The sequence below is a fragment of the Trachurus japonicus genome, chromosome 3, assembly GCF_045865225.1.
Source record: "Trachurus japonicus isolate A0001 chromosome 3, Traja_1.0".
NCBI classification, from domain to species: domain Eukaryota; kingdom Metazoa; phylum Chordata; class Actinopteri; order Carangiformes; family Carangidae; genus Trachurus; species Trachurus japonicus.
In genome coordinates, this window is record NC_140909.1 from 35,362,733 (window position 1) to 35,382,651 (window position 19,919).

At 43.2% G+C, this 19,919-nt stretch overlaps 1 protein-coding gene across 1 annotated transcript in view; it reads right to left on the bottom strand.

Moving 5' to 3' along the window:
- Positions 1-99: 99 nt before the first annotated feature.
- The window catches only part of efl1 (elongation factor like GTPase 1), a 32,158-nt gene continuing 12,338 nt past the window's right edge, over positions 100-19,919 (bottom strand). Inside the window, exons 12-22 of the mRNA XM_085771394.1 lie at positions 17,599-17,741; positions 17,146-17,309; positions 15,382-15,517; positions 14,560-14,688; positions 13,814-13,961; positions 10,027-10,156; positions 7,968-8,094; positions 6,079-6,283; positions 4,374-4,915; positions 1,818-2,002; positions 100-628 (exon numbers count right to left, since the gene is read on the bottom strand). Coding sequence (XP_085627520.1) covers positions 440-628; positions 1,818-2,002; positions 4,374-4,915; positions 6,079-6,283; positions 7,968-8,094; positions 10,027-10,156; positions 13,814-13,961; positions 14,560-14,688; positions 15,382-15,517; positions 17,146-17,309; positions 17,599-17,741 — 2,098 coding nt within the window. The 3' untranslated portion in view covers positions 100-439. The remainder of the gene's footprint in view (positions 629-1,817; positions 2,003-4,373; positions 4,916-6,078; positions 6,284-7,967; positions 8,095-10,026; positions 10,157-13,813; positions 13,962-14,559; positions 14,689-15,381; positions 15,518-17,145; positions 17,310-17,598; positions 17,742-19,919) is intronic.

A 19,919-nucleotide genomic window follows, 5' to 3' on the forward strand; every position in this document is an offset into this window, starting at 1 on the left:
TTTTTAAAATATGCCACAAAAACTACAAAAATAAACCTGTTCTAACCCCAATCCTCAAATCAGTAGCTTTTTTTTCCTGCATAGTAATTGTTTTTTTGTGTGTAGCATCTTTCTTTAGTCTTCTTTGTTTCCTTATTATATACTCTACCAAACACACATAAACCTTATTGTCTGATTGTGCCTGCGTGAAGTCATCATCACTTTTTAATGCTGCTACATTCCAAGTATATTCAGTAGATCTAACGTAAATGCACTCATAAATAATAAGGGAAAACAGTAGGATCATACTGTACATCAGACACATCATTGTCACAACTCTTAACATGTGCTGTGGAATTTATTGTGTTGCACAAGAAGGTATGCAGGCAGTCATCATGGTCACTGTTGAATGAGTGCAGGTTGTGTTTTCTGGAGGGGCTGCTGCCTGAGCTTCTCCTCTTTATTTGTTTTTGCTGAGTGTCCTCTGCTTCTCTGCGTGCTCCACTATCTTCTCCTCCACGTAGAGGCCTTTGCGGCGGCGGACAGCGTTCATGTATTTCAGGGCCTGGTTGGCAGAATCCGCTTTCTCACCAAAGTGCAGGTATTCTTCTTCGGTGGTGGGAACCCAGTTTGGATCACTGCTAATAACCTGGGACGCACACAGGATGAGAGAGACAAGATCAAACACCTGTTCATGTAATAATGGTCCTTTTTGTTTGTTGCAAACAAACCACTCGTGAGAATTTTGACTGTGAGATTGAGAGACATTGTCTGTGTGTTTCTGAACAATATATCCTAATTTGTTCTCCTTACAGACAAAAGACTTGTCTGCTGATCGTGAACAGAGTAAACACTTTGATCCTACTGAATATTTAAAACGCATTGTTCATTTAAAAAAAAAAAAAAATAGAAAATGCATTTACTGAAGGAAATACGTGTGAATGCTGAAAGCAGCTGAACACCATTGCACAAAGAATGCAAGCAGTGATGCGACATTCAAAGACACGATAGAGGCAGGAATCGAACCCATGGCCTCATGGTCAGCAAACCTTTACTCTGCCACTAGGCCACAGAGTATACTGTGACAAATTAAAGCTGTTTGAATGCTAGCTGAAAGTATTTTGAATGTTTTACATAATTTCAGCATTCACACTAATGAATGTGGGAGGAGTTCTGCTGCAGAGTGAGTGTGAATGAATGTAACACCCAGTGTCAAAAAGAGAAGACTGGAATGTATCTACTTTTGGGGTCTTTAATGTGTATATATACATTTATAAATGTACAATAATTGTTAATGATCTGCACGTTCCCTTCGCAAATGTTGACAATGTTATGTTCAACCTGAGTGTGTCTTGAAAAGAATGTGGCTGTGTGTAATTTGTCTTTCTGTTCTGAGTGTGGTTTCAGTGCACCTGAACTGCATTGTACTATATAACATGCAGTAACAATAAAGTATCTTATCTTATCTTATCTGCTGACAATGCAAGACTGCAGAAGATGTACTGGAGCTGCTCTATAAAAATCTCCCTAGCAAATTACTTTTTTATGGACATGGACACTGCTTCCAATTTCCATCTGGTATGAACATACCATCTAGTGTAGAGGTAACACAACACATTGCAATCAGAACATTTGGACCTCTAGTTCAGTCAAAACAAAAGGAAAGAAAAATTGAAGAATCAATGTGTAATGTGTGAGGGCTCTTTGAGTGACCAGTAGTAAAACATTCAGATACTGATCACAGGGTTAATACCAGTGATGAAAGTGCATGTGTATGTTAAAACAGACAGATGCAGAATGTGCTTCTGTCAGGATTAAAGCAGAAACAGACAGCTCACCTCCCAGTGGCTGAAGACCAGCTGTGGACTGGCCAGCCCGCTGGTCCTCTTCCGGATCTCATCAGCAAATCCAAAGCTCTCAGCCACGGGCAGAACGGCCTTGATGATGAACATGTCTGTCCCTTCCTTCATCTCTTCATGGAGAACACGACCCTCTCGCTTCCCCAGGACGCCATACACTCGGCCTGATATAGGCAGAGATGCAGGATAAGGAAAATGTGCACAAACACAGAGACAGCAGAACATCAGATTAGACTGTTTTACCAGCTGTGACAAAAGCAAGACTACAGTTTAAACCATAGCCTGAGCATGATGGACTTCTGTGATTAAAAGTGATAAAGATACTTCAAGTTCCACAGATCTGACAAGAAAAACCTCTGTGCCTGTCTCTCTCTGTCCATACGCATTGTTATTATTATCATTACTGCTATTATTATCATTGATATTGACATTGTTACTTATGTCCACCAGTAAAAGGAGGCCTTTAAAGGGATAGTTCACCCTAGAATGATATTTCGCTCATTATCTACTCACCCTCATGTGGACTAAGGGCTGGAAGAAGTTTCAGATTCCTCCGTGGCTTCTCTGAGTTACAGGGGGTCTCGGCATAGCAGTGCATGTCCATATAACGGTTGCAAAGGGACACCGGAGCTCTTCGTAAAAAAACACACACAAAAAAACATCCAAATACCTCCATGCTGCTCGTATGTAATGTCCGTCTTGTGCTGAAGCCCCAAATTGCGTGATTTGTGCCGGCGTCAGCATGCGTCAGTGTGGTTACTGCGAATCACGCGAGATTTGGACGGACCAGGAAGAGGAGCTTCGAGAAGCTTCCGCTACAAACAAGCTTAAAATATAGACTTATTTAATTTTTTTCGGGACAATTACGCAATTTGGGGCTTCAGCACAAGACGGACATTACATACGAGCATCATGGAGGTATTTGGATGTTTTTTTGTGTGTGTTTTTTTACGAAGAGCTCCGGTGTCCCTTTGCAACCGTTATATGGACATGCACTGCTATGCCGAGACCCCCTGTAACTCAGAGAAGCCACGGAGGAATCTGAAAGTTCTTCCAGCCCTTAGTCAACATGAGGGTGAGTAGATAATGAGCGAAATATCATTCTAGGGTGAACTATCCCTTTAAGGATGGAGACAGCAAAAAGCTCAGGTGTATGCAACAGGTGAAACCAGACGAAGGAGGACGACTACAGAAAACAACACAGTGTGTAGAGTCTGTAGACAGGGCCATCACCTGCCAGCCAGGCAACATGCAATGATGTCGTCTTGTTTATATGTTTATATATATACTGTATATATATATATACTGTATATTATGGCATGCCGTTCAGGAAATTAAAGCAGAAGTAAGCGATCCGGTCGTTTTGGCTAACTTCCTGTCAGCAGATGGAGTTAGCAGTCCCCGCCCTCGTCCCTACGTCACCACATTCACGCGCATCCCTTGGCTGCACACACAGAGAGGACCGCCCCTTTATGCCGTTCTCTCTCCTCATTGGATAAAGATTGTAGGATACAAGGAAAGTTTTCTCCTCGGCTTAGAGCAGAGCAGAGTGACTGACAGACCCGTGTTTCAGACCAAACACTCTATATAAGTGATTGCTGTCGGAAGATACAACTATTTAAGACTTATATTAACACAAACATTACGCTTACTTCTGCTTTAATATTTGAATATATTGAGTGAACCTTTGAATATATGGAATGCAACTCTGAATATATGGAACTTTTATTTTATTTTTGAAATTGCTAAAGCGAAGATTTCACCATAGGCTATTTGTGTGTCTAGGTAGCAGTGAGAGATACTCCTTGTTCACTTGTGTATACATCGATGTCCACTGTGTTGTTTGTCTCGTATTTCAGTAATAATAGACTAGTGTTGTCACGATACCAACATTTTGGTACCGGTATCGGTACCAACATGTTTTTCGATACTTTTCGGTACTTTTCCAAAATAAAAAGAGAACACAAAAAATGTCATTATTGGCTTTATTTTAATAGAAAATCTTAGAACTATAACATATGCATCAGTAAATAATCAGTAAATCAGTAAACAGTCACTGCTGCTGCAGGATTAAAATTACATCTATATTAATCTGAACTCTTCCTAAATTAAAACATTAGTGGTCTGTTTAAAAATGAATATCAACTTGTTTTCTTTGCATTATTTGAGGTCTGAAAACACTGCATCTTTTTTAGTTATTTTGACCAGTTGTAATTTTTGGGATAAATTGTTATCAGTAGTTTATAGAATGAAACACAAACGTTCATGTTACTCAAACACACACCTATTGTTTCCCATACGTAGACCAAATTGATTCTGCCCCCGCAAATTACAATGCGGCGACTTCACGCGGCGACGTCAGCGCTGCCGGCGGCGCTAAATGAAAGTACCGGTCCCATCTAAGCCAGTATGGTACCGTTTTAAATGCGTCAGTACCCCGGTACCACTCTAGTACCGGTATACCGAACAACCCTATAACAGACTTGACAGGATATGGGAAGAAGCAGCAGCAGTTTGTCACCAGTGCTGTCTTACCTAGTACTTCAGCGGTGGACATGATCTCACAGGTGTACATGGCGGCCATGAGTCTCTGTGGCTGAGCCTGGAAGGCGTGGCGGGACGCCTCCTTCATGGCGGCGATGAGCTGTCCAGAGACCGGCCCGTAGCAGTCTGCAGACGCTGCCTCTGGCCTGAGTCTGGCCTGGCTGGGCCCCGCTGCCTGGCTGGGCCCCGCTGCCTGGCTGGGCCCCGCTGCCGGGCCCCCAGCCGGGCCCCCAGCTTCTGTTGACGTCTCACCCACACCGAGATCTGGCTGGTACAGAGAGTCCTCCTCTACAGAGTGGGCGTTCTGAGGTGGAACTGAAGACTGCATGTCCCACCTCTCGAAGGAGAAGCACACCCCCATGAGCGGCTCCTCACACATGGGCCCTGACAGAGCTGCTAGCTGGAAGCCGCTGACGATGCTGTTGTCAAAGTCTCGTAAAACGGAGGCCTGAGCTTTGGCCTCGCTCAGACACTGCCACACCGAGGGCCGCTCGTAGCCCTCCACGCTGTTCAACAGGATGTTGGGGCCGCACCTAAAAACAACAACAGGAACATGGTGAAGAAGACTGGTAAACCTCTCTGCTAAATGTCCAACAGCTTATTACAAAGACAGCAGCATCTCCTCAGTGAGGGACAGAGACAGAGACAGTTTGTGACTTTTAGCTGATGCAGTCCGGTGAAATGAAGCTCAACTCATCAGTCCAGTTAGAAATGAACTGACCATTTCCCTGATCCCTGATGGCCATATTTGTTAATGTTATCATCTGAACTACTTGGATATTTCACTAAGATGGCAGGTCCAAGTGTATGTTGATATAACCAAGAGCAGAGTGCACTTATCTCACATTCTGTGTTGCAGTTCTTCCAATCCGGCCCGCCACTGAGTTCTAATAGTTGACAAGTATTATATTTCTCAGTCTCTGTTTGTGTGCGCCTATGAGTCAATGCGCTGGGATAAGGAAACGCCCAGGTACCCGAATCACGATGTGCAAAAGTTTAAGGAGCCACCTGGGTGTGTGTGTGTGTGGGGGTGGGCATTCAGATGTAGCGTCTTTTGTGCTCTCAGACCCATTCAGTGTAGATGAATTATTTCACATGAAGACAGGTGTGTTAGGGCCAGTGGGTCAGCGTGAGTCAGACATTTGGCTGCCTAAGGGCTCCATTTACTTTGTTCTATGCTCTTCTTGTGTTGAGTATTGCTGTGTGCTTACTAGGAATGGGCTGGGATATTTTACCGTTTGCAATATACCGTCAAAAAATTTCCCCACGATAAGAATTTGTCATATCGCGGTAATAACGATAAATTCCAGTTGATGACGTTTTTGTTTTTTTTTAACTTTATTGTATTCAGATTTACTCCCGTTTGATGACGTTGTGTGCAACCACACACTCGCAGCCCAGCTCATGTGACAGGCACCTGCGTGCAGACCTGACCTCTTGGCTCACGTGAAGAACAATAACAAACATGGTGGAAGGCGGAGCTGAGAGCGAGGAGCTCGTTGCTAAACGAGGCTCCAGCATTTGAATAAATGTTGAATCTGTTCTCACATTTCAAACTTGTTTGATTTGAGTCATTGCAGTTTTGCAGTACAGGTGAATTGGTATTTTTTATCGTCACTTTTATCGTTACCGGGATAAATGGCAGAAATTAGCGTGATACATTTTTTTGTCCGTATCGCCCATCCCTAGTGCTTACCTGCGAGGGCCAAAAGCCCAGATTCGGTCCACAGCGTTCCTCCACTTCCTCCCCTGCAGTAGGCTCTTGAGCTGCTCCTTGAGGTGGATGAGAGCCTCCACAGTCCCCAGGCTGATGTCCAGATGCTTCCCCTCCCTCAGCGACATGTTCACCTGCTCCAGAGTACGAATCAGCTTGGAGCTGTTCTCCAGCAGAGAGGCCACTTCTGACAAGACAAACATCAACAGCATTGTTGTGAAAATTAGTTCAATTTGGAGAAATATAATGATGTTATATGTGTCACTCCATGCACTTTTACTTTTTCTCTCGCTCATCCTTTTGGGTGCTCTCTCCCTCCTCTACCTGTTTCCCTCGTTTTTTTGGTCATGATTTTCTGTTTTCATTTGAAATTTCTGTCTTTGTCTGAACCTTTGTTTATTTAGGGGGGAGAGTAACAGTGTTGAACCATTTTAAAGCGATGGTTCAACATTTTGGCCAATCGGCCTATTGTATAGTTACCGGGCTCCTTTACTGTGGAACCAGCTCTCTCCATGGGTCAAAGAGGCAGACACTCTAACTACATTTAAGTCTAGACTTAAGACCTTCCTTTATGACAGGGCTTTTAGTTAGGGCTGGTTCAGGTAGCTCTGAACCATTTTCCCTCTCTCCTTTCTCCTCTTCTCCCCTCCTCTCCTCTCCACTCCTCAGTATATTTTTGAACTGTCATTTTCTGCTGTACTTTGTAGTTTGGCCTTGGTGTCTCGCACTCTCTCTGTGTTTCCGCAGATCCACCGGAGCTCCATCTCTCTGCACCAGCCGCCGCCTGCATCGCCCCCCCTCCCACCCTTTCCCCTGCTGCTAGACCGGCCGCCCCTCCCTTCCCATGGACCAGTCTACCACCCAGTCCTCCCATCGAGCTGGCCAGCTCCCCCCCTCACCAGAGACTGCCTTCATCAACTCCTGCTAACACTTCCATATTCCACACATTCTGTGACAAACTGTAAACTGTCTTCTTATCTGTAACAACATCTATTGCACGTCTGTCCGTCCTGGGTGAGGGATCCCTCCTCTGTTGCTCACCCTGAGGTTTCTCCGATTTTTCCCTGTTAAAAGGGTTTTCCACTGAGTTTTTCCTCAGTGGATGTGAGGGTCTAAGGACAGAGGATGTTGCTACGATGCCATGTAAAGCCCTTTGAGACAAACTGTTTGTAAAAACGGGCTATACAAATAAAATTGCCTTGCCTTGCCTATTGCCATAATCCCTATAGTTTTAGGAGTAGGTTCGTTACCTTTAACCTTTTGTCGGTGCAAGCTGTTTTTAGATCGGTGGGGCAGAGACGTGAGCTGCAGTTAACGCAACAGAGGCGCGTGGTACTTTTGCTTTTCCCTCATCAAATACACAATCCAACAACTCCAAAACGCTCTGGTGGACAAGTTGTGACCTGCACATTCACCACGCTATGAAATAATAAAATGTATAATTACCGGTATGTAACATTACGACCTGCATTTTTGAAGTCAGCATCGTGTCTGGAATGTAATTCCGGCTGCATTGCCTTGAAAACAACTCTCTTAACGTTACATTATTATTTCACAGCGTGGTGAATGTGCAGGTCACACTTCACCCACAGATTAAAACCACCGTTACACCATACACCTTGTGTCCAGAAAGACTGTTTGCTGAACTAGGTAGTCTGTTCTCCCAGGGAAAATGAAGGCTAACAGGAGATTAAGCCCACATGAAAGAGAAAGGCACTTTAATTAGTTAAGAAAATTCAATTCAATTGTTTTGTTTTTTTACAGGGTTGCAAACACATCCTTTAACCAAATATTAGTGACACGGTGGCGGACAACAAACAGCTGATGTGCACTGCGGTCTTTAAACTGACTAGTGTGTGTTGAGGTCTTACCCTGAGGCAGAGGGATCGCCCTGACACTGATGGTGGCCATTCTGTTGGGTGTGGTGAGGGTCACCAGACCACTGGAGTCCACATGGAGCGTGTCTGCTGAACGCCCCTGCAAGGCCTCTTCCTTCACCTAGCATCAGATACATACACACTGACATGTTTGAACACCAATCATTTGAAAAGAAAAATATTAGCCTAACGCTTTAACAACCCCACCAAGAAGAAACCAGCGAAAAACCAGTGAAAAAAAATATTTCTTTGCAGTTATTTTTCCCTTAGGTGAATCATAAGCACAATCAACGATTTTTTTTTCAACAGACCCTGTGGTTTTTAAAATATTGATCTCTACCAAACGGTTGAGCTATCACTTAATGGTTTAAGTACAGAACTTCATACAAATACCAGGGACAGTAGATTAAAGGGATAGTAGCATTTTTTTTTTAAAAAGTGGGGTTGTATGATCTACAAATAGCCCCTAAGTACTTTAATTGCAGTAGAAGACTCTCTGCACTCCTCCCGTTAGCAACGCCAGCCCATAGCCCTGCCCAGAGATTTACAACATACAGTGTTGTGAACAGACCCAAAGAAACGGCCTATTTTCACGGCCTAAAAGAGGTTTTACCTGAAAAAAAAATACACATTTCCATTGTTCGCTATAATATAATTTTTTCCAGCCTTTCAAAGTGCAGGAAAAACAGTTTTTATTTGGACCTAACCAACTGCTGATCGGTGGGCGCTAACCCATGGGCGGAGGGATACGTGAGTTGGTTAGCTCCAAATAAAAACTGTTTTTCCTGCACTTTGAAGGGCTGGAAAAAAATATATTATAGCGAACAATGGAACTGTGTATTTTTTTTCAGGTAAAACCTCTTTTAGGCCATGAAAATAGGCAGTTTCTTTGGGTCTGTTCACAACAATGTATGTTGTAAATCTCTGGGCAGGGCTATGGGCTGGCGTTGCTAACGGAGGGAGTGCAGAGAGTCTTCTACTGCAATTAAAGTACTTAGGGGCTATTTCTAGATCATACAACCCCACTTTTAAAAAATGCTACTATCCCTTTAAATTCACATGAAATGCTAATTTATGAAGAAATAAACAACAAAAAATGTCTGGGGTATTGAATATACTCTATTTCTTTCAGTATGCCACAAAACACCTCTGGTTTTTATTACAACCATGAAAAGGAAAAGGAAATATTGCATTTCTAATTTTCCCATCTGTACCATATCTGTGTGCAGCACAGAATTCTCACATTCAATACACTTCTGACTATATGTAACAGTGCAAAACATTAATTTTTGCATTCAAATGGGAAAAGAAAATCCTGCAAAACAATAGAAAAAATTTTCATTTCCCGTTCTAATATCTGAACACACCTTGTCTGTGTTGGTGCACCAACAGTCATGTTTTTTGGGACACAACAGTCACATTTCTGGTACATTTTAGTCAATTTTACTTACATTAGGTTAATTTGCTACATTTACCATCAAGCAACAAATCAACCATTTGGTTGAACATGTTTTAAAAAAAAAAATAGACATTTAATTTAGGTTTTTAGATGAATCAAGTGACATAATTGTGTTTAGTAAGGACTCTAAAACACATATAATATATCAGAAAACTGTCCCGTACCTTTCAAATTTTTACTGAAAACGGTCAACATGTCGCAGATGAATTTGTGTTTCGGATTTCCTGGTTGTAGGGGGTGTGAAGAAGAATACTATTTCTTAAGAACAAAGTGCCCTCTAGTGGATTTCTAGAGCACAGCGTACCTCAACCGAGTGGTAGAGATGGCTTAACCAGGTTGAACCAAGTTAGGCAATCCTCGCATTGAGATTATAGTGACCCAAAATGAGCTCAACCAAATGGTCGAGCAGGCAGTTAAAGGGTTGGAGGCTGAGTTTAGGAGATGATCAGTAAACAAATGTGCTCTGTGCTCCACTATACCTCTACCTGTTCCACTCTGGTGATGTAAAACACAGTAAAAGACATCCTCTACCTATACACAACATGCTCAGCACAGAACATTCTGGAGAACCGGTTGAAGCTGATGATGACTCACCTGGTGTATGATTGCTACTTTCTGCTGCCTGCCCAGGTCTTCATTCACCATATCCACTTTTGGTGGGCGGACTACCGTTTCTTTGAATGGTATGATGGGTTTTGATGCGCTGATTTCTATTTTAGCAAACCTTTAAAAAGACAAGTCAAACTCATGTTGAATGATGACAGTGATGCTATATTTCAATACATTAAACAGATCCAAGCACAGGATTTAAACACTGTACACTCGCCAAACCCCTGTCTGAACAGGAGGGTTTGGCTGCTTTTAAAAAGAGTTTTTTTTTTTTCTTTTTTCAACAGTTCACATTTCTGCTCCACCATTGCTTGGTAGATCTTTAGGCTCATAGTCTGATTTTTTTTTCTTCCTTTTTTTTTTCTCAAAAAATCTTAGTTTAAAGGAACTTGAGGCAGGATTTGTGAAGAAATACACATACGTTTAAAGTATTTTACTGCTAATGGGTGATGCATGCAGTGTCATTTGACGTCACATCCGCAGGACAGCGTGGGAAATTTGGACCCAGAGTTGCCGCGCATTATGCAGCACACAGCCTGTTGAAGGCAACAGAGAGACACGCGAGTGGACTCATTCTTTTTGGTTTTGAACGCTTCATCATCCATTAGCAGTAAAATAAACTTTAAACGCATGTGTATTTCTTCACAAATCCTGCCTCAAGTTCCTTTAAAGTGAATTATTCCTGTAGCTGCACTAAAAATGAAGCAAATGAAGTAAATAAAAAAGTTTTTTTCAGTTAGTGTGACTTGGCTTATTGTTACAAAGCAGATGGTCCGTCATGACCAGACAGGTTGGAACATGCACTCATTAGGCTCTCTAACTCTTTATTCAACAACACCGAGGCTTCTTGGCTTCCTCAGGGTCATGCCTTAGTGGAACTAGACTGTGCTTATGGATGTGTTCAGGGCTGACATGGCATTACTTACAAACTTACATATACAGACACATGCTCGTCTAATCCAGTTAAGGAGAGCAACAGAGAGCATGTAATCCCAGCTGCTCACTGACCCTGCTCCTGATAAATTCTCTCCCTCTGTCACTCAGCTGAGGATGATTTAAAACACAGTAAAAAGACCATCATAAAAGTGTCCGCAGTCACTTTATATGTAACCCTATTTTGCCAAATACGATAAACCAATTGTGGGTAAAAAAAAAAGAAAAGAAAAAAAAGGGAGATAATCCCCTTCGTGTTGTGGGGCCGTGATGTCAAAGTCAAAGTCACTTGGTGGCTGAACACTGACCTGGTTCTAACACACTGCAGGTCAGGCTGCTCGCCAATAAAGGGCTCAGACAGCTATTGGCCAGCCATGTGACAGTGTCAGAGATGTGTTGATACAGTGTTGACAAGTGCACTTAAAGGGATAGTTCAACATTTTGGTAAATTCACCCATTGTCATTATCCCTATAGTCATGGGGTAGGCTCATTACCATTAATTGTCCATGCATGTCGGTGCATGTTGTTTTTAGATATACTATATATATATATAAATGGTATTGAGGGGAATGGAGGAGCACAGATTGTTGCTATATGTAGATGACTTAATTGCATATATCTCTGACCCTGCAAAGAGCGTCCCTAATTTAATGAAGTACCTTGAGACATTTGGATTTTACTCAAATTACAAAATAAATGTTTCAAGAACGGAAGCACTCTCTAGTGACTAGAAAAGCACTATTTAAGTGCAAGTCCATTTAGCATTCTATGAATAATTTGATTTCTCCTCGATTGAAAACCTCATTTTTGTTTAGATAGCCTAGGGATGGCATTAGGCATTTGGGAATAAATACACCCCCTGAATTTAATCTATATCGAGCCAATTATACAAATTTAGTAGAAAAAATTAGGAAAGATTTAAATCACTGGGCTACACTTCCCCTTACATCAAAATGAATGTACTTCCGAGATCCCAATTTGAAACATTATTGGATCGCGTCACATTTACAAGTGATGACAGTATTTTTATCAGATGATACAAACACAAGATGGCTCAATATGGGAAAAAAATGTAGTATTATTGTACCTCTATCAGTGATCCCCTCTACTAGGATTAAATTAACTAGAGATTTTCTGGGAGAATGGCCAAAGATTACACATTACACATCAAGTTGCCAACAGATCTTGAACTCAATTAGTTATGTTAAAGAATGTAGGATTTAAAAATTGAACACACATGAACATGTTATTATTTAATGTGTGTTATCATGTGATTTCATGTGGTTTTATGTGGTAATTTCAGTAATATACTGTATGTGCACATCTACTAATCACAGGTCAGAGCAGTGCTTAATTTGGCTGGACTATAAAAGGACGATGTGGTCAAATGAAGTGTCATTAGAGAGCTGGCTGTTTTTGGTGAGTCAAATGATCTGGCTCAGTGAAAAGAGACAGAATTCCCATCATGAGTTGCTGCTAAAGGCAGAAACACGACCTGGGGTCGAACATGAGAAGCATTCTGTGCCCTCTTGGCGATGCATTCAGATCTATCTGCTGTCACTGTAGGCAGAGACAGACACTGACCCACCTGAGTGGTGGAAACATCACCAAGAAAGAAGAAGAAGTGGCAGTCAGAGTGGGGGGTTCAGTGTATGTACTGTACTGTACCGGGGTTTTGTTACACGTTAAAGGACATGCTTTAAGATTGTTGAAACTGACCGATGTCCTGTACTGGACATGGCCCATGTACTGCACAAACTGCACTCATCCCTGAACACAGATGCCACCTACTGGGCAGGTCCTGGGATGTCTGCCTTAAAATGTTGCACATGTTTAATCAGTCAGTCGGCCAGCGTCATTAGGGCATGAAATAATGGAACATCGCTCAGTGTACAGCATATATACAATACAATTGCACTGCTTTTATTTTTTTAGACTGATATATATATATATTTTTTAGAGTGATATATTTTTTAGACTGTATAAAAAATAAAGAGACCACTCCAAAATGTTCTTAATAAATCAGCTTCTCTACATGTATGGCAGCCATCATCGATTCCAGTGTCTATTGAACTCCAACACAAGCACACCTCACTCTACTTAGTTGATCACCTGAACCAAATCATATTTAATGAGGAAGAAAGATTATAAATAAATTAAAAAAACACTGCTGCGATTAAAAATTGGGATTATTCCACCAATTTTGATTTCTAAACTCTTCCTAAGTTTAAAAAGTAGTGTTGTGTTGTTTTAAAATGAATATTAACTTGTTTTCTTTGCATTATACAAGGTCTGAAAACACTATATTTTTTTGTTATTTTGACCTGTTGCCATTTTCTGCAAATAAATGCTCTAAATGACAATATTTTTCTTTCCAATTTGTCAGTAGGATATAGAATGAAACAAAAGTGTTCATTTTACTCAAATACATACAGTACCTATGAATAGTAAAACCAGAGGAACTGATCATTTTGAAGTGGTCTCTTAATTTTTTCCAGAGCCGTATATCTATATCTATATCTATATATATATATATATATATATATATATATATATATATATATATATATATATATATATAGAGAGAGAGAGAGATAGATATAGATAGATAGACAATCTCACTTAAACAGAAAAAAAAATGTAGAAGTTGAAAATCTAAGATGAGGCAAGTGGATGCAATATTGAGAAGCACAGTTTCAGTACCAGATACAAGATGAGACAAAAATGAACTGGACAAGATTCTTCTTTCTGACTTGGAAAATGAAAAAAAAGAGAAGAGAAGCAGAGGCAGGTCTTTTTGGGGATGTCACACAAACACACACACACACAGAGACTGACCGATCTCGGAGGTCGTCCAGGCAACGCTGCAGATGAACTTCCCCAGCGGTGACCAAAACATGTTCTCCCGTTTCCTGGATCAGAACCTCAGCACAGGGATCGGCCTGGTTCAACAGCCGCAAGCCACGCACCAGCTTCGGCATTTCACCTGACGGCCACACAGAGAGATCAGAAAAATAATGCATCTGCTTTTCTATATTATCGCTTCAATGATCATAACATACTGTAATGTGACACATGAGGAAAAAATGGTACCAGTGCACTTAAAGCGCCATGAGTTTTTAAGGGATACAAAATTCATAACCACAGCAAGTTAATGACTAAAACGTCCTCCAATCTAAGCAGATGTTTACATTTTTGCCAACTTTCAGATAGACACACATACATACATACATACATACATACATACATACATACATACATAGCTACGGAAGAATATTAGGGCCACTCATGAAAAAAAAAATGTAGGTAGGGTCAGAGATCCTGGAGCCTCCAGATTATTATTATATTATTATTGTCACACATTATATTCATTATTACTGTTAATACTATGCTGTTTGTACATAAAATGTGCTGATAATATTCACTTTTTTACTATATCAGTCATATATATCAGAGGCTTGCTCTGTTGCCAGACACTGATTGTGGATGGAGGGTAATGTTATACATTATTATGAATTGACTATTTTAAAACCAAAATTACACCATAACTTTATCGTAAAATATTTATGGAATTTCAGACTTACTTGGATGTTTGGGTTCTACTGCAACCCGTACTATGGGCGTATCAAAGCTGAATGGGGTGAAGGGGGGACAGGCAGGGGAGGTTGACAAAGTGGCTGACTTCAGGACGAACTCCTCCAGACCACCGATACCTGGAAGAGCAGAGGAGAAGAACATCTGTGACAACAAAATCCATCTCCATAGTGTTAGGGAGCGCTGCCCGGCTCATTCTGATAATAATCGTTCCGCTTCAGCATTCAGGTCCATTTATAGCTCAACCAGCCAGGCTGAGGAGAGGAAGCCTGTGGAAGCTGAACTTCATCCAGCTGCTCATTTTGTTCTGACAAATTGGAAACACGCAGAAACGGACCAGAGCGGCGCTCAGAGATGACATCATCCAGGTCAGAGGTTAGTAGGTCAACCTACAGACCCTGGATGTTGATAACAGCTAACCCCGGACTCAGAGGGGATTAGCACTAGCCTATCATAACAAATTATTGGTGAAATGAATGTGTTTCGCGTCAGATAATGTGTTATTTAGAGGCTGCATTCCGCTGCCCTGTGTTCTCGCATTATACGGATAAACGCGGCTCTTGGCTGGATCTAATTTCGTCGGAATGACACCAAAGTTATCTGGGTGAGTAAATGATTGTATTTTATGCTAGAAATAAGGCCCAGATAGTAAAAAAAATGGTAGCTATCCTTTAATTACACATGGCTTCCATCTGATCACCTGATTCCTGATGTCTAACCATGTTGAATAACAAGTGACCCAAAATCTGACCGACAAAGCATTGAAGAAGCTGCAAACAAAGCAGCCAGAGAGAAGAAGCGGACGTACTCACCCAGGACATTTCCTGCTGGCACCTCCTCCAGCTCCTCCAGCTCTCTGCCCATCAGCAGGTAGATGCTGTCCATGGAACAACAGGAGAGATGAGGCACCTCAGGCACACAGTCTGAGGCACTGCAACTCTCCGACAGCTGGCAGACATGAGAGAATATAGCGTAAATATAGAGATGTGTCTAAAGTCTCTGCTAGAAGACCACCATGTCCTCCTGAGACATTTCAGCAGCAACTGAAGAAAAGATAAACATTCAACATAAATTGAATTACAGTAATGTGAAGAGCAACATAAAACAATTAGAAGAGAGAGGGAGAGAAGCAATATTGTGTGGTGATGTAAAGAAAATATGTGGATTATGCAGTGCTCAACTGGGCCAATAGAAAGTGAATTGTTTGTTTCTTAAAGGGATAGTTCACCCTAGAATGATATTTCGCTCATTATCTACTCACCCTCATGTTGACTAAGGGCTGGAAGAAGTTTCAGATTCCTCAGTGGCTTCTCTGAGTTACAGGGGGTCTCGGCATAGCAGTGCATGTCCATATAACGGTTGCAAAGGGACACTGGAGCTCTTCGTAAAAAAACACACACAAAAAAACATCCAAATACCTCCATGATGCTCGTATGTAATGTCCGTCTTGTGCTGAAGCCCCAAATTGCGTAATTGTCCCGAAAAAAATTAAATAAGTCTATATTTTAAGCTTGTTTGTGGCGGAAGCTTCTCGAAGCTCCTCTTCCTGGTCCGTCCAAATCTCGCGTGATTCGCAGTAACCGCACTGACGCATACTGACGCCGGCGCAAATCACGCGAGAATTGGACGGACCAGGAAGAGGAGCTTCGAGAAGCTTCCGCTACAAACAAGCTTAAAATATAGACTTATTTAATTTTTTTCGGGACAATTACGCAATTTGGGGCTTCAGCACAAGACGGACATTACATACGAGCATCATGGAGGTATTTGGATGTTTTTTTGTGTGTGTTTTTTTACGAAGAGCTCCGGTGTCCCTTTGCAACCGTTATATGGACATGCACTGCTACGCCGAGACCCCCTGTAACTCAGAGAAGCCACGGAGGAATCTGAAACTTCTTCCAGCCCTTAGTCAACATGAGGGTGAGTAGATAATGAGCGAAATATCATTCTAGGGTGAACTATCCCTTTAAATGAATTTATGCTTGTGCAGTTTCTAAGGTGGATTGGTAATGAATTCCAAAAGTGCAGACCTCTAAATCATATTGAGAACTAAGAGAAAGTAAACTTGAAAAAAGTGGGATGAAGTTTATTTGCTGACCTAGTGTTGAAATTATGAATCTGGGAATTGAACTGAATAATCCCTATAGTCATAGCAGTAGGTTCGTTACCTTTAATTGTCGGTAAAAGCTGTTTTTAGAACGGCGGAGCAGAGACACGAGCTGTATTACATAACGCAGTGCTACAGACCTCAATAATCATAACTGAATTGAATCGGGAAATAGGAGCCATTAACCACCCAACCCACTCAAATGGATCTAAATATCGTCTGAAGGATCCTAGTGACACCAACGTTATCTGGGTGAGTAAACCACTGGATTCTATGTCAGAAATAAGGTCCAGGTTGTAAAGAACGGCACTTCTCCTTTAACAGGCTGCTGTGAGCGCTCCACCAGGTGAACACAGGAGCACAGAGGCCTGTTCATCTGTGTCTGTAGCTTTAAATGTATTTCTATTTGACTGGGCCAAACAAATAAAAACAAGGTAAGGTAAAGCTTGATCGATAGGTGTGTGTTTACCATGCTCAGGCCCTGGGCGGGGTCATACTTTGGTCCCAGCACAAACACTCTCTGTCCTTTCTTGACCACCCCGCTGTAGACACGAGCAAAAGCTACGAAGGTCTCCCTCTGTTCTTCTTCCTCCTCTGGCTTCAAGTCTTTCAATGTCAGATTCTCAGTTTGAGCTGACAGAGAAAAAGCAGATAGACACAAAAATACAAAGGCACATTCATTTTTTGACATTTTATGCGTTTAGGACAGTGAAGCGAGACAGGAAAGCAGGGAGAGAGATGGTCTCAGTCAGAGGGTGAACAGGACATCACCACTTCAGACTACGCCAACATGGGATGTGTTCTAACCACTCGACAGCCAAGCACCCCATCTAACTTTTATTTGAGTGTCTTTACATCTTTTGTTCATCTGAGTGTGAAACATTAAACGACTGAAGCTTGATCCAACCATAAGGAACCTTACCTGTGAGTCCTTCAGCCTGGTCTTTCTGTGGCATGGAGGGGTCTTTGTGGCTCTCTGCTGCTGTCTGACCAGCTGTCATCCGGTCAGCATGGCGCTGTCTAGCAGCTTCTCTGCGCAGGGTAATCTCTTCCTGGGTGATAGGCCTACACACACACACACACACACATGTTGAAATTTATGGATCTAGTCAAATTCAGAACAGCGCAAATCATGTACAAAGCGAGAAATAATCAATTGGAATAGGGAAGGGGGATATAATCTAAGGGGAGACCTAAACTTTAAAAAACCAAGGGTTCGGACAAATATGAAAAGCATGTGCGTATCGAGCTGTGGGGTGACTTTGTGGAACAGTCTGGAGACAGAAATAAAACAAAGCGCAAATATAAATCTGTTTAAAAAAAGGTACAAGAAATTTTTTCTAAACAAGTATAGGGAAGAGGAAGTGTGTTAACGGAGGATGAGGAGGGATAAATCGATAAATAGAATAGTGTTGATCGTTATATTGTAACTAACTTAGTATAGGGTATATATGGTATATATTTAATTTGGGGGATAGTTTATATTATATATATATCCATCCATCCATCCATTTTCATCCGCTTGATCCGGAGTCGGGTCGCGGGGGCAGCAGTCGGAGCAGGGATCCCCAGACTTCCCTCTCCCCGGACACTTCCTCCAGCTCTTCCGGGGTGACCCCAAGGCGTTCCCAGGCCAGCCGAGTGACGTAGTCACTCCAGCGTGTCCTGGGTCTTCCTCGGGGCCTCCTCCCGGTGGGACATGCCCGGAACACCTCACGAGGGAGGCGTCCAGGGGGCATCCTATACAGGTGCCCGAGCCACCTCAGCTGGCTCCTCTCGATGTGGAGGAGCAGCGGCTCTACTCCGAGCTCCTCCCGGGTGACAGAGCTCCTCACCCTATCTCTAAGGGAGCGCCCCGCCACCCTGCGGAGGAAACTCATTTCGGCCGCTTGTATCCGGGATCCCGTTCTTTCGGTCATGACCCAGAGTTCATGACCATAGGTGAGGGTGGGAACGTAGATCGACCGGTAAATCGAGAGCTTTGCCTTTCGGCTCAGCTCCTTCTTCACCACGACGGACCGATACAATGACCGCATTACAGCGGCCGCCGCACCGATCCGCCTGTCGATCTCGCGCTCCGTTCTCCCCTCACTCGTGAACAAGACCCCAAGATACTTAAACTCCTCCACCTGAGGCAGGAACTCTCCCCCGACCTGGAGGGTGCAAGCCACCTTTTTCCGGTCGAGAACCATGGCCTCGGACTTAGAGGTGCTGATTCTCATCCCAGCTGCTTCACACTCGGCTGCAAACCGCCCCAGTGCATGCTGAAGGTCCTGGCTCGAGGGAGCCAACAAGACCACATCATCTGCAAAAAGCAGAGATGAAATCAAGTGGCTCCCGAACCGTACCCCCTCCGGCCCTTGGCTGCGCCTAGAAATTCTGTCCATATAAATAATGAACATAACCGGTGACAAAGGGCAGCCCTGCCGGAGTCCAACACGCACCGGGAACAGGTCTGACTTACTGCCGGCAATGCGAACCAAGCTCCTGCTCCGGTCATACAGGGACCGTACAGCCCTCAGCAGAGGGCCTCCGACCCCATACTCTCGGAGCACCTCCCACAGGATGCCACGTGGGACACGGTCGAAAGCCTTCTCCAAGTCCACAAAACACATGTGGACTGGTTGGGCAAACTCCCATGCACCCTCGAGCACCCTGCGGAGGGTGTAGAGCTGGTCCAGCGTTCCACGGCCAGGACGAAAACCGCATTGTTCCTCCTGAATCCGAGGTTCGACTATCGGCCGAATTCTCCTCTCCAGCACCCTGGAATAGACTTTCCCCGGGAGGCTGAGGAGTGTGATCCCCCGGTAGTTGGAACACACCCTCCGGTCCCCCTTTTTGAAGAGAGGGACCACCACCCCGGTCTGCCAGTCCAGAGGCACTGTCCCCGACTGCCACGCGATGCTGCAGAGCAGAGCACGACAGCCCCGCAACATCCAGAGACTTGAGGTACTCAGGGCGGATCTCATCCACCCCCGGTGCCTTGCCACTGAGGAGCTTCCGGACTACCTCAGTGACTTCAGCTTGGGTGATGAATGAATCAACCTCTGAATCCTCAGCCTCTGCTTCCTCGACGGAAGGCGTGTCAGTGGGATTGAGGAGATCCTCGAAGTATTCCTTCCACCGTCCGACGATATCCCCAGTCGAGGTCAACAGCTCCCCTCCTCCACTGTAAACAGTGTTGGCGGAGCACTGCTTCCCCCTCCTGAGGCGTCGGACGGTTTGCCAGAATTTCCTCGAGGC